This window comes from Pezoporus wallicus, unplaced genomic scaffold (assembly GCF_028554395.1).
Source record: "Pezoporus wallicus isolate ANWC-B61680 ecotype Strahan unplaced genomic scaffold, APGP_CSIRO_Pwel_v1 contig_8692, whole genome shotgun sequence".
Classification (NCBI taxonomy): domain Eukaryota; kingdom Metazoa; phylum Chordata; class Aves; order Psittaciformes; family Psittacidae; genus Pezoporus; species Pezoporus wallicus.
This window is the reverse complement of record NW_026642640.1, coordinates 437,126-449,607: the sequence shown is the minus strand read 5'-3', so window position 1 is coordinate 449,607 and position 12,482 is coordinate 437,126. Positions and strand designations below refer to the sequence as shown.

Sequence of the window (12,482 nt, the reverse complement as noted above, 5' to 3'; positions counted from 1 at the left end):
CAGCTTTTTGAGACTTCACTGTTGTACTTTGTCTTTCCTACCCTACAACACCAAAAATAAAAGTAGCATTCCAAAGTTTCAGACTTTCTGTCAGCAACTTTCAGAGTGCCGAGAAGGTCTCGCTTGGCAGAATCTCTGTTGCAGTTTGATGATGTTAGTTCTGAGGGACTTTAAAAATGGACACTTGCAGGAAACTGTGTATGATAAATCTGAATTGTGAACACTTATGTTTACCATTAATGGTACATGGAAGAAAAGTCTATATGCTTCAGACTTGAAGTGGGAGTTTGTGTTAGTGTGGTAACAGAGTTTGCCAAAGAAAACTGTGTGTGAAAATGGAAATGCTGGAACACAACCTGAGAATGAAAAATATAAAGCTTCTGGGGATCCCAGAAATCTTTCTAAAGAGTAGCAGGGTGGATATTTTTCCTGAGTTTGAAGGCTAAAATCAGGAGTCCATAGCTTGCCAGCTCCTGTGTTGCATGATGCAATTGCTTCTTTTCTATTAAGAAAACAGCCATTCAGCAGGCTTGCTTTTTATTAATGTCCTATACTTCCAGGTGTGTATGATTGAAACAAGACATTTTATGCTACGAGGCAAAACCGGAAATTTTGTATGAAAACCAGTGTGGTTTGGGTTTGGTTTTTTTTTTTTTTGGGGGGGGGGTGTGTGGGGGGTGGGGTGGTTGCTTTTAGTTCATTTGTTTTAAAGCTGTTCCAGATATGTGCTAACACAGAAGTGGCACTTAGGGTTTTTGCCAGAGGGTTTTGTGGGTATTGGGAGAGGGCAGATGCCATCTCATGTTTAAATAGAAGACAGGAGAATACAGACTTTATGCATCACTTCACGGTGGATGGTGCTCAGTGGGAGACATGGGAAAAATTTCTCACAGCTCATTATAAATCCATACCTGCCTATGTCAGCTTACTAAAATCTTAACCTGTCTACACTCCGGAAGATGTTACTAGCAACTCATTGATCAAATGTCTTCATACTCAGAATACTTAATTTTCTTATGGTGCCAACTCTGGCTTGAAAGCAAAATGTATTTTCTGCAACTGTTTTTCCTAAGATGATTTTTGCACTCTTGTGGCTGCATCCATGCATGTGACAGGATCATGACATGGACTGCCCACACTTAATGAAAACCCACATCTCTTACATCTAGTCTTATGAGGAGATTAAGTGAGTGCAGTGTGAAGGTATAGCTTTCATTTGTTTAAAAAATAATTTAGAAAACCCCAAAGAAATAGTAATTATTGATAGTGGTACCTGTAGATGTCTGATTTTTCCTTTAAGGCAGTTTGATTTGCCAAACATCTGAATGGTTCCTCCATAATTAAATGGTTGGCTGTTCCTGAGACACATATTGTCTCAAATGAGTAACTGTCTCTTGATAATGCAGTCGAGGAAAGATGAAGGTTCTGTTTTCCCTTTCATGAGGAAACATTCATGCTTTAATCTTGGGTTTTTAGGTTTAAGGAGAAATTCTGTGTTCTGTTACTTGCTTTGTACTGATGGGGTGCAGGCACCTATAACTGTGTGAAGAAACAGTGGAAAGCAGCTTTAGTTTTCAGCTGGTTTTCTTCCCTTTACCAGCTCACCAGCCACACAGATACCTATCTATATGTGCTGGTGCAAGGAAGAAGCAGACCCACGCATGTGCTGCTCATAGGAGCATTATCCTTGACAGTACAGACAGTTAGGTAGCTACTTTGCTGAGAGCCCTATCTGGGTTGATAGAGGAAGGCAGAGAACACCTCCAGTTTCAGGACCTTTATGGGACTTTCCCAATCTTTAAATTTGAAGGTGTTACTTTTTCTATGAATTAGATTCATTAGATTTATAGCTTTTAAAAGGCTTACTTTTGTCTTTTTTTTTTTTTTTCCTGCTAAAATCTGGAACCATTCACAGAAAAGTAAACTATATTCTTTTCTAATTACTGATGATCATGCTACATATGAGAGGATACCATACTGGACTTCCTCCTGAGTGGCTGCAGGCACTTCCTTCATGCACGGAATAGTGATAACTCAGCCCTTTTTTCCTCTAGCTCGGATCTCAGGCACTCTAGCACTTCTGCCACGCAGCCTGTGATGGAAAACAATCAAAAGCTAGGTATCATATCATGTATTTATTTCTGCTGTTGTTACTGAAGTAGGAATTGAGGCTTTGAGGGATAACAGACACTGTAAGCTACGTTTTACCTCTAAAATGTGTAAAAGCTCAAGTCAATGCAGAAAATCAGCCAGGTTATCAGCAGGTCTCTTTCTGACTGACATAGCTTATGAACCGCTTGCCAGATCTAGTAGCAGTGAAGCTTGAATATCTTCCATTTCTATATATATATTTAGTCAACATTATGAAGACTCCAAGCAGATCTGTATCTTTATCAGTCTTGTTTGTTTGTGTAAAGGTATTGGTGCTCAGGAAACTATAAATCATCAAACTGTTTGCAGACAAGTCAGAATTTTTAAAAGTCAACAAAAAGTCGACATACATTAGAAAATTAAGAAGAATGATCTGCCTTGGGGAGGGATGTTTTTACTCAAAATAAACCTTCACAATGAGTGTGTGTGAGTTCATAGTGTATTTCAAACATTCTTGCATTTGAAATATTTTCTGAGCACTCAAATTAAAATGGCAGAGAAAAATAGTATTATACGCTTTCATATAAGTTTGATTTTGTTCCATGCTTGTCATAATAGAGAACAGCAAATATAATACTCACTTACCCTCCATAATTCAACCATGTACTTTATTTGCTTTGGATTTTTGTAAGTAATGTGTCAGACTACTTTCAGGCCCTAGAGAAAATCTGTATTACAGAGAATGCTAATTCTGACCTGAAAAAAACCTCTGGAGCATGACCTTGCCAAACAGAGATGGAGCCCCCTGATTGAGTGTAATTTTTCAGCTCTTTTTTTTTTTTTTCCCCTGTTTTTCTTTTCACAGATGAAAATTTCCTAGTTATTTCTTTTTTTGTATTTCTTTTTTTAATTTTTTATATTTCTTTTTTTTTTAATCACATTGTAGTCCACTTTTTCAGCGTTTTCCCTTGATATATGGACCACCCAGTTGTTTTAAGACAGCTGTCAAAAAAATATGCAGTAAGAGGATTGTGCTCAGTTTTGCAGGATGTAGCTGTGCAAAAGGTTAAGCAGAGAACCTAGATATGGCAGACCCATGTCTTACTGCTAACACCACCTTAGGCAAAGCTCAATTGGCTTCATTTTTACAAGTCTGACCTCTAAATATAAATGAATTCTTTTCTACCTGTGGTGAAATGATTTGTAAAGGAATGTTTTATGTAAGCTGAGTAGTAAAAATTACAGCCCTTTTCTATTTGAATTAGACTGTCTGGCACTTTAATGAATTCTGGAAACACTCATTCTCAGCCTTTTAGCAAAGACCAGCTTTATCTGAACTCTTGTACTCTCTCTGTCAGACACTGATTGAAGAAATCCATTCCCTTGCTAGCTTGCCTTCATAAGCAAAACATGGAAAAGATCCTTTTTCCTGAATAAAGGATGGGATCGTTTAGGGCTGTTGTAGGTGATTCACCATTTGATATATGCTATCTGTAAGAAATCTGCTGCTTAAAACCAAGCTCAGGGATGTCATACACAACTGTCCACTCTGTTCAGTCACCAGTCATTCATAAAATTCATCTCTGTATCAGTGGATTTGAAAATGTTACTTGATTAAAATTTATGATCAGGAAATTTGAGGTCCTGACAGGACTTTGAACCTTGTAATTGTTCTCCAGTTGACCCTGGATCTGATGAAATTTTGCTGTTTTCACATTTACTCTCAAGGCCTGTTTATTACAACTCAGCCTTGCGTTCCTCCCAGAGAACATAATTTTTTACTCTATCTTGTTAAGGAGTAGGTAATTATGAGACCTGTACATTCCCAATAGGAAAAAGCAGTGTCAACCAGCTGATCTTCATCAGCTGCTGCAGTGGTGGGTATCAAATGCTACTTGCTTCAGTTCTAGATCTGATGAGAAAAATACTGGGAAGGGTGCCTGTCTCTCTCCTGCAATGAAAGGTCTGGAGACAATAATAAAAGACCATCCTGTCCCTCAGGAAGAATAGAAATATTATACAGCAATAAAAGAAATCTGTCTCAAATCAGTTCAAGCTGGGGTGTCAAGATGTGGCTCTAAGTGTTAGCCCAGGGTTATCTATTGTGAAGGGAAAATGAACTATGTTGTAGTGGGATTTTAGGCTGAATGAGAATCTAACCCTCAGCATGGCCCTTGCTCCAAATCAAGCCTTACATGTTTGTTTTTGTTTGCCTAAGTCACTGCACAACCAGGATGTGGGAGGAAAAGTTGTTTGCTTTCATATCAAAGAAAGTTTATTCGAAAGATGCAAGTAAAATGCACCACTGCTTAAGGCTTCCAGATGGTGAGAACGCCGGTGTTTGGAAACCTGCAGTTTTTGCCTCAAATATTTTAGGAAAGTTTATGTGGCATGTAAAGAATTACTGTGTACTGAAATGAATGCCTGTAGACTTCGTTTCAAGAGCCTCCCTTGCTGCACAGTGTCCCTCACTATGTACTACTAAAGTGTTTCAGTTTTGTTTTTTCGGTTGTTTGATTTTTAAAAAGTTTAAACAAACAAACAACCCCAAAACAAAACCGAACACACACACACACACACCAGAAAACCCAAACAGTGGGGCTCTTAAGTTCAAAATTGGTTAGAATTGCTCCTCAAGGGAAAGTTTTTGCCCAGCACTCTGTCATACACTGGCTTAAATATCACTGTAATAGGTTCATGCCAGTCTGGAGTCATTCTCCTCTCTCTCTCTGGAGCAGGGCTGATTTCCTGATCAGCCAGTTCAGTTTACTAAACCAGCAGCTAACCAGCCATGTTCCCCCATTCTCCTCCCAATTGCTTTTAGCTTACTAAGAGAAAACATCTCACTACAGGGGTATGCAAGGGGTAGTAGCAGTACAAGCATTTAGGGAGGGGACACAGGAATAATTGGACAAGTAATTGGGAGGGAGCTGTAGCAGCCCAGTTCTACTTGACTTAGGTCCCTGTATAAATGACTAAGAGTTAAACCTTACCATCCTCTCTTTTCACAGGACTCTCCACATAGCTTCTATGTTTTTGCTCTCACCAGATCCTTACATCTTTACACATGTTCTCTCATCTTTCATGCCGCTTGTGCTACTTACAGATGATGTTTCTTTCTTCCCATCAATTTGCGAGAAATGATATTTTCTTTCTCAAATATATTTTTGGCCACATGAACAAAGCATCTGTGTGTGTGATGAGTTGAAGAAAACTGGCGTGGGAATTATTTGTGTTGATGGGTCTGATGTGTTATTCATAGGTGCATAGCCTGAAAAGGGTTAAGTTTTTCCTCTCTCTGATACTGTCTTTGATGTCTGATCTTACCTAAATGAAGCTTCTTTTTGCTCTTGTGTATTCATGTTGCATTTGGCACCATCATACACAGTCTGTCTGCAAAACACCAATGTACCAGATTTAGCCAAGTTATTAATATTCAGGTATTTGTTATGAATATTGTCAAATGTAAGTGAGCCGAGTTCCTGCTTCACAGCCTTCCTAGTATGTAAGTGACTTCAGGCATATTGTGTATCTACACAAATGTATCTGAACATGTTTCCATATTTGCTCGTATGTTTTGCTGGCTAAATCACAGGTGTTGGAATTTGTCAGGCTCCTTTTGTGTCCTCCCACAGCCATTTTCCCAGAGCCTGAGAAGCGTCTTCTAAAGAAGAATATTTACACAAAGACATTGGTCACCAAGTACATGGAGTTTTGATTTTGAGTGATTAGAGAACAACCAGCAGCAGTGCTTTTTATGCTCTTGGAAGTGTTAACTCTTCAGTTTGTTTATGGCAGTAGTAAGCATGAGGATGAGCACACAGGATATTTTTATATCTACAGAGAATGGTTCAATGCTTAAGTGCTGTCTGTCTGCCCTTTGCAACGAGCAGTCGGTGTGGAAGGACTCCATGTAGGAAGTGTGGTAGTTGCTGTACATGATAGAGAATTCTGTTCCAGGAGCACTCCTGTTTTGATTAATTCTACACCCTTTGCCAGACCTTGTCTGTAGGTCTTTTTCTCTTCTGAGTTTTCAAGAAGGCAGCAAAGAAGTCTATGGCTTAGGGAAACAGAGAGTTGCAGTTCACATACTATGTGCCTGAAATATCTGTTTCATTCCTGCCTGAAATTCCCAGTTTCCCTGGTTATCAGGATGAACTTTCAGTGTTAGTTTTAACGTTTAGAGGAAGCAGTTGTTCAAAATGTAAACTCTTAAATACAGTAGTTGTTATGGCTACATGATTTCTGACTTTCCCTTTAGGGTCCAGGGGAAAATGTTCATAACACAGGGGTGCATGATGTTAAAACTGAATGTCTCCCTTAAAAGATACTAGAAAACATTTCTGGAATTCTCTCTCTTTCAGCTTGGGCCTGTTGAAGGTCCAAAATGTTCACATGCAATTCTATGGTAATTGAAAGTGTGTTTTGTCTTGAATTTGTTTTTTACCTTGCTTCCACTGGAAAACAGCTGTATATATCATGCTGATATTAGTAGAACCCACTGGGAAGCAGTATGTCTGCCAGTACTGTGCCTATATCTTGAGACTCAATGGTGTTGGCACAATATGCATCAGGAGGATATAAACTTACCTGTTTTCAGGAGCTTTTCCTTCATTTTTGCTTCCCAGCAAAATTAAGCCTGCAGCATGTGCAGCAATTTAAGACTGCTTCTGTGAATCTTGAGGTGCCAGGGATGTGTCAAACATGAACCTTCAGCTGTAGAAAGGCTTGGATTCAGTATAACTTCTTTGGTTTGTTCTGTAATTATATCTTTGGTAATTCATGCTTTTGAATGCATCCTGCCATGGTGTGCTTGGTAACCTCAGCAATTTCCTGCTGTTCAAACAAGCAGGTGCTTGAGGTGAAAAGCAACACCAAAAGTTGAAAAAATACAACTATCCAGCAGCTTTGATTTCTCCAGGTGATATTCACAAACACTAAGGTTTGGTGTTTGCTTTTTTTCCCCCCTTTACATAGATGAAAGATGAGCTCTGGAAAGGACATTGCAGAAATACAACTTGATATAGTTTAATTTAGGAGCTAAATCTCCTTTTAGAGGAACTAAACCCTGTCCCCTGAAATGGGGAAATCAATACAGAGTAGAATGACTAGAGCAAAGTCGATCATTGTGAATGTTTTCATCATTAATGCCTAAGCCAAGGTGTTCTGTGGAGATATGTTACATCACTAGGGACATTGGTTTAGAAATTGTGTGGGACTAGATGCACATAAATCCATGGGTTAATGAGACAACAGCCTGTGTAGAATCAGAATTGTTTAGGTTGGAAAAAGCCTTCAAGATCATGAAGTCCAACCGTAAACCTAACACTAAGTCCACCACTAAACCAGACCCTAAGTGCCATATCTGCATGTCTTTTAAATACCCCCAGGAATGGTGACTCCACCACTTCCCTGAGCAGTCTGTGCCAATGCTTTACAGTCATGAAGAAATGTTTCCTAATATCCAATCTAAATATTTCTTAACATACAATGCTCCCCTGGTGCAACTTGAGGCCATTTCCTTTTGCCCTATCACTGTTACTTGGGAGAAGAGATGACCCCCCAACTCAATACAACCTCCTTTCAGGTAGCTGTAGAGAGTGAGAAGGTCCCCCTTGAGCCTTCTCTTCTCCAGACTAAACAACCCCACTTCCTTCAGCCACTCCCCTTAAGACTTGTGCTCCAAACCCTTCATCACTGTCGTCCTTCCTTGGACCCACTTAAGTACCTCGATGTCTTTCAGGTAGTGAAGGACCCAAAACTGAGCACAGTATTTGAGGTGTGTCTACAAAAACTTTTTGATTTCCCTTTTCACTTTTAGAGCTATTATCTTCTTGAGAGGCAGTGGAGGGACACCAGAAGATCTAAGGACAGGGAGGGGAGAACTTGCCAGTACTTGATTTGTGAATGAAAGAGAAAGGAGGTCTTAATAAAACAAAAGTGATATGTAAATCCTCTCTTCCAGTTTTCACCTGGCAGCCATGAAAGGGCATGCGGAGTGCCTCAGGATCATGGTGACACATGGTGCAGATGTGACAGCCCAAGATGGTGCAGGTATGCCTCTGTGAACCAACACATGTGGTATAATACACTCAATTTGCCTGTGTAGTTCTTGATAAAGCAACTACAGATTTGATAGCACTGCTTTTCCCTACATGACATGTAGGACAGCAGTTTTAACACTTGCAGGTTTAGGCATACTTGCTTTTCCGCATATAGAATTCAGATTCTAACGCCCTTTAAAACTTTTGATCTAATACTATAAATGTCAGGATTTACAGCAGACTCCAGAAATGACAGTTGATAGGTTATTATTGGGGTTTTAATTTTATTTATTTTTAAATAAATTCCTCCAACTTTTTTTGTTAATTTCACATGAGGCTTTTTACAGTTTAAATCAAGATCTTCCATGTTGCTTTTATGTGCATCCAAGCCATTAACCCCATTAACTGTTACAGGAGTTGCAGTAAGACATTTCCTCAGGATTATGAAAAGAGCTGATACAGGCCAAAAGAGAGCTGAGAGCTATTAAGTGTACTGTTTCAGCCCACTAAAGTCCTGTGCCTTAATTGCTATTTCACTAAGAGAATGATGGGAGCTGAATTTGAAACTGGCACTCTTCTTAATAGATTTCAGTGGAATCTGTGCCCAGCATTTTCTCTGGCTAGCTGAGTCACCTGAATGAGCTGTCAGCTGAATGAGCTGTCAGCATTCCATCTTTCCAGTAATGACCTGTAAATGTTGGGCTCACCAGTTCTCTTATATGTGGAAATGATTTGCCTCTATAAGGAAATACCAGTGATAGCGAAGAAGAATTCAGATTATACATAATAATAAGAGAATATATGTGTGTGATACAGACTATTATTCAGAATTCATATTTCATCTTGCCTCAGGATTTATTAGTTGTTTGGATAATAAGAAGTTGCCTGCACTCACCTGAGAGTGTTGACCCAGTATTCATTAGGGAAAGCCTTGGCTGTAGTAGTCACATTATTTACAGTGAGATTCTGTTATCACAAGTGGCTCTGTCTGTATTTAGTACTAAATCTTGGCTTCTTCTTTCTTAGTTACACAGATAATTTATTCTTTTGCTGTCTTGGCCTCTTCAATTTTTCAGATGCCCTATAAGATGGACCAAGAGGATAGACTGCAGTCTTTCATCACAAATCTATAGTCAGTAAATCACTATTGCATAGCTAAACACGTACTCATGTGTGCTAAATACATTAACAGAAGAGGGAATTGAGAAGCAAACCCAAGTAGGCCATGTTCTGAGTCTTCTACATGCACTTTATGGATGATACAAATTCATTGTAGTGTGGTTAATTTGCCTTGTTTTGCTGGGTTCCTTTTTCATTGCCAAATGGAAGAAATCATGAAGACACTTGAGAGACATCTCTCTACAAGGGAGGCTGAGTAATGTAAGAAAATTAGGTTTTAAGAAGCACAGATGCACAATCTTAGATTTACCTCTGCCAAGATGTATTCTGACACAATATTTGTGTTATTCTGTTACCTGCCTGAACAACAGTGTGTCATAAATGCATTCTGCTTGATGTAGGTTTTTATTTCTTTTTCCTCTATCCTTACTTTCATGTGTTGTGATAAGAACAAGACAGATAATTCAAAATTTTGCCTCTGTCATGGAAGAGTTTTTTCCTGTGCTTTGGCATGATTTAATGCTTAATTTGGTTTCCTTTTACTAATTTAGGACACAGTGCTTTACATCTTGCAGCGAAGAACAGCCACCCTGATTGCATTAAGAGGTTACTTCAGGTAAAGTATATTATTAATTTAATTTTTGAAGTTTTCCTTTTGTTCTTCTGGATTGGCTATACTACATATTGGCACATTTCCACCTAATAATCTGCATCACGCTCTCACACTTTTGCTCTGTCTCCTTGCAATCAAGAGCTGTGCTCAAGTTTAAAGACCTTTTAGGCACTGAGAATGGATGATAGAAAACAGTGTGGTATCTTCCCTGAATGTTCCACAAATACCATGTTCCATGTGCAGCTGATCTAACATAGCAGAGTTGGGTTTCAAGCAGGTTGTAACTTTTAACTTCCTGTGTTTTGTCTGTGTGGCTGGATGGTTTTCAAGTAGATGGGTTAAGAGATACAGAGGAAAAGGATTTTTTACTTCTAGGGGGATTGTGATATTGTTCCACTGGAATGCTTTCTGTCTGTTGTTGACCACAGAAATGTCTGTTAACTTTGAAGTCAAAAGGAGAAGAAACAAAACTAATTTAGATGTGAAAATACGGAAATAACTCAAATCCTCAGTGGAATGAGGCAAATGAGGGGTTTAGAGAGGGAGCAGAAAGAATGAAGAAAGAAAATACAGAAATTAAGATGATAAGACTCTTGTGGTATTAAGGCTGAGGACAATGTGTTAGTAAGCAAGAAGAGACATTGTCCATCTTGGCTCCATTTCAGAAGGTCAGATGAGTTTTGATGGAGATGTGATCAGAGGAATGGGACAGCTTTTTGGGAGTTTTGGAGTTATCGGTAATACTGTGGCAAACCCACTTGAGAGCAGCAGTAAAAAAAAGAGAATGGATCTTGTGTCCAAGCCTCTACATTGCTTTTCCCTGGTAACCCTGGGGCTCTTCAATTGTCCTGTGACTGACCCCTGTCGATGTCCCTGACAATACTGTCCAGTTACACTGATTCACCTCCATACTCATTGCAAGCTGTCCCTCCTGTTCTTCCACACCTGGAAGTTCTTTTCCAACATAAACGATTCTATGATCATTAACCACTGAGGCTCCCTTATTCAGGATTTCACTGTGAACACTTAGTACTTCTAATACAAACCCATTTACAGCATAAACAGTGACATCAAGCCGTCGCTGGTGGTATCACATGCAACAGCATCAACTTGGCAATTAAAAGTGTTTAATACCAAATATCTGCTGGCTATTCACTTACTAGCTACAACCACGGAGTGCTTTTGTTGATGTTTTCCTGATTTTATTACAATTTGCAAATTCCTAAATATGTTTGTAAGTGCAAACCCATTGGTAACACTCTACAATAATTCACGCTCTTCAGATTACTTTGTTTCTGTGGACCAGCTTGTGATGATATGAACTGTACCTGTGAGGAGTGCCTAATCTTGTCATGATGGAGGTGTATTAAAACAGGCTAAATAATTATTTTAGACAGGAAGAATCTTTACCTCTTTGTTACAGAATGTGGTAATCTATGTGAACCTGTTTTCCCAGAAAATCATAAAACTGTTAGAGGTAGTGCTACATTTGAAAAGCAAAAGATTAATGTTGGTTGGAAGCCTGTTATTTCAGGGTCATATCTTCTCATGTCCAAAGGAGAGCAATGAATCCAGGTGCAGAAGGTTCTAGAGCACAAGTCTGATGAGAAATGGCTGAATTGTTTAGTCTGGAGAAGAGAAGGCTCAGGGGAGACCTTATTGCTCTCTACAGCTACCTGAAAGGAGGTTGTAGTGAGGTGGGGGTAAGTCTTTTCTCCAAGTAACAAGTGATAGGACAAGAGATAACAGCCTCAAGCTGCGCCAGGGGCGGTTTAGATTGGATATTAGGGAAGATTTCTTCACAGAGAGGGTGCTCAGGCACTGGAACAGGCTGCTCAGAGCCCTGGTGGAATCACCATCCCTGGAGGTATTTAAAATGTGTGGATGTGGCGTTTAGTGACATGGTTTAGTGGTGGACTTGGCAGTGTTGGGTTAACAGTTGAACTCGATGATCTTCAAGGTCTTTTCAAACCTAAACTATTCTGCAATTCTCTGATTCTTTTTCTTTGATGTAAACTAAAACTGAAATCTTCTATACCAAAACAAGTCTGAGTAAAGTTTTAAAATTAGACTTTTTTAAAAACTGTTTATTTCTTTGAAGTCTAGATTGATCAGTAGTACCTGGTGGCTTGTAACACCACAAAATATAACTGGATTGTTGATGCTTTAGTTTTACAAATGCAAAGGAAGCCTTATTGCCTTCAACAAAAATAATGCAAGACTAAATGTTTTCAATATAAGCTGGTACCACAAAAGGAAAGACCAGATTGGTAGAGAGGAAAGCTATACCTTTCTTCAATATTCTTTTCTGGAGCAGTCAATAAAACTTTTCTCAGAGATGTTCTGCACTCTGTCCTTAGCATCAACATTTTTTATTTCCTTGGTGCTTCTCTAATTGCCTTTTTCTTTTTTTTTATTTCTCTTTATTGAACTGTTCAGAGTAAATGTCCAGCAGACAGCACTGACAATTCTGGAAAAACAGCTTTACATTATGCAGGTAACTTCTTTGTTGAAAGTTTGTACCATTTATTTTGTCATGCTTCATATTCCTAGCTCTTCAGCCTGGTGGAGCATTTTAGAGTCTAGTTACCTAAATATAGTGACTCCATCTGATT

At 39.0% G+C, this 12,482-nt stretch overlaps 1 protein-coding gene across 2 annotated transcripts in view; it reads left to right on the top strand.

Annotated features, from left to right (window-relative positions):
- Positions 1–12,482, top strand: part of RAI14 (retinoic acid induced 14) — an 87,387-nt gene that overhangs the window by 60,546 nt on the left and 14,359 nt on the right. For both annotated transcript variants that reach the window (XM_057431128.1, XM_057431126.1), the window contains exons 4-6: positions 8,057–8,145; positions 9,806–9,870; positions 12,307–12,364. In XM_057431128.1, coding sequence (XP_057287111.1) covers positions 8,057–8,145; positions 9,806–9,870; positions 12,307–12,364 — 212 coding nt within the window. The remainder of the gene's footprint in view (positions 1–8,056; positions 8,146–9,805; positions 9,871–12,306; positions 12,365–12,482) is intronic.